We start from the raw sequence: 2,500 nt of genomic DNA on the forward strand, positions 1-2,500 counted from the left end.
CAAAGCACAAACACTGACAGGAGTTTCACATGCTATAATCAATAACATGGAACTTGCTGCAGTCAACATGTTGCTAATTAGTGTCTGCTGAGCACTAAAATACATGAAGCTAAGCTAAGAAATTTTGATTACCTGAGCTATCTGTGGCAATGTAAGGAGGATACAGCTGCATGAGTGACACATAAAGCAGTGATATTGCTTTCTGTGACAGAAAGAGTGATCTATGTACACCAATATATCACAATTAATACGTTTCCTGACAACAATGTATAAAAGTAGCAGAGTCATTTTCATATATAGGACTTACACATACATAAATATATATATATATATATATATATATATATATATATATAGATAGATAGATAGATAGATAGATAGATAGATAGATAGATAGATAGATAGATAGATAGATAGATAGATAGATAGAGAGAGAGAAGAGAGAGAGAGAGAGAGAGAGAGAGAGAGAGAGAGAGAGAGAGAGAGAGAGAGAGAGAGAGAGAGAGAGAGAGAGAGAGAGAGAGAGAGAGAGAGAGAGAGAGAGAGAGAGAGAGAGAGGAGAGAGAGAGAGAGGAGGAGAGAGAGGAGAGGGGGGGAGAGAGAGAGAGAGAGAGAGAGAGAGAGAGAGAGAGAGAGAGAGAGAGAGAGAGAGAGAGAGAGAGAGAGAGAGAGAGAGAGAGAGAGAGAGAGAGAGAGAGAGAGAGAGAGAAAGAGAGAGAGAAAGAGAGAGAGAAAGAGAGAGAAAGAGAGAGAGAAAGAGAGAGAGAAAGAGAGAGAGAAAGAGAGAAAGAGAGAGAGAAAGAGAGAGAGAAAGAGAGAGAGAGAGAGAGAGAGAAAGAGAAAGAGAGAGAGTGAGAGAGAGAGGGGGGGGGGGAAAGAAAAACAAAAAGAACAAGAGAAGGAAGAAAGAAAAAGATAAGAAAGTGAGAAGAGAGAGACAAGTAATTTCTAAAAAAGATAAGAAAGTGAGAAGAGAGAAACAAGTAATTTCTATATTTCTCTGCAAGTTAATATATCTAACCTCTTTTTTTCTTTGCCATGATCTATATCACAAATAAGGAAGTTGGAAAATTTGCATCTCAAATCAGGAAGTTGGAAAGAAAGTGCAAAAAAAAAAAAAAATCTCTTTTGCTATAAAATCGTGCACAAACCACACACTCTAATGTACCTCTAAAAATCCTTCTTGCCAAAAGAAACCCAATTGTGAAAATCAAGAAAATTGTGCAAATAGACACACACGCAAAAAAACAATAAATAATAAGGATTAATCATCCACTGCAACAAGAATCTCCCACCTTACCTGAGACTCTGCAGTCCACTGCTCTTCTTTAGCCTTAACTTCATCCGTCAAGCGCTTGAGAGCAAACTGGGCTTTGTCTCTCTCGTCGGTCATCTGGGTGAGGGAGGACTCGGCTTTCGCAAGTTGCTCTTGCAGGGTGGCCATCTGGACTCCAAGGGTTTCACATCTGCAGGGGATTTATTGAAAGAATGGTAAGGAAGAGGGAATTTCTATCACTCTCTTTTTTTTTATATGGGTAATAAAACTTATAAATGATGTCTATACATTTTGTTAAAAGAAATACAAATATTCAATTCTGTCATTTCACTTTAAATTTAGAGTGAAACACCTTTTACATAATCATAATAGAATATACGTGTCTTGTTGCCACCTACATGAAAAATCTTGATAAATCTCTATATTTTCTAAAAGAAATTGAGTCAACATAAAACTGGAAATATACGAATGAAATTTCTGACTATTTCTGAATAATCAACGTCACAATTAAGAAAAAAAAAAAAAAAAAAAATCTACATATATTAATCCTATATAATAAATGGAGCAGCACTATATCAATCCTTACTTTCTTGCTTTTATTCTAATCCACAAACTCTAATACACAATAGCTTCTGAAATCTCCCCTTGCCAATGTCTTATCATTCAGTCTAAACAAAAAATACCAATAAAAGAAGACAGTTTTGAAAGAAATACTACTAATATTCTATCAATAACAAAATGTTAAGATAAAAGTTTCAAATATCTCATTACTTTAGAGAAAATACTTCATGTGATGGCTAATCTTCAACTTCATACTTAATAAGTATGTCTTTCATACTGACAGACAAGTTCTAATTCAATATTTAAGTTTTCCAAACTCATATCTAAAGATATGAGTTTGAAAACATCACAATAATATATTATAATGTGTGACTGTTCTACATTCAAAATACAAAAGTGTAATGTCTTATATTTCTTCTTGTTTTTCCATGAGGTACTGAGGATGAAGTACTACTATTTTGGACTGTAAATTAAGGGTTAGATGTCATGAATGATCAATGATCTTTTCTTGTTAATGAAAATCATAATAATTAACTATACTTGATATATGATTCACATTTGTCATATCTAAACATGACAAAATCTTTAGCTACATAAACAAACCCTCATAAAATAATTTTTCTTATTAATTTTCCTACTTATGTCACTTCTTTCTCTAAGAAC

At 33.8% G+C, this 2,500-nt stretch overlaps 1 protein-coding gene across 10 annotated transcripts in view; it reads right to left on the bottom strand.

The window, feature by feature from the left end:
- The window catches only part of LOC122255364 (uncharacterized), a 217,062-nt gene that overhangs the window by 94,735 nt on the left and 119,827 nt on the right, over positions 1–2,500 (bottom strand). For all 10 annotated transcript variants that reach the window (XM_086531097.1, XM_086531096.1, XM_086531095.1 and 7 more), the window contains exon 8: positions 1,301–1,466. In XM_086531097.1, the coding sequence (XP_086387223.1) occupies positions 1,301–1,466 (166 nt within the window). The remainder of the gene's footprint in view (positions 1–1,300; positions 1,467–2,500) is intronic.

The sequence above is a fragment of the Penaeus japonicus genome, unplaced genomic scaffold (genome assembly GCF_977035675.1).
Source record: "Penaeus japonicus unplaced genomic scaffold, GWHDUDI00000001_assembly GWHDUDI00000035, whole genome shotgun sequence".
Taxonomy (NCBI): Eukaryota; Metazoa; Arthropoda; class Malacostraca; order Decapoda; family Penaeidae; genus Penaeus; species Penaeus japonicus.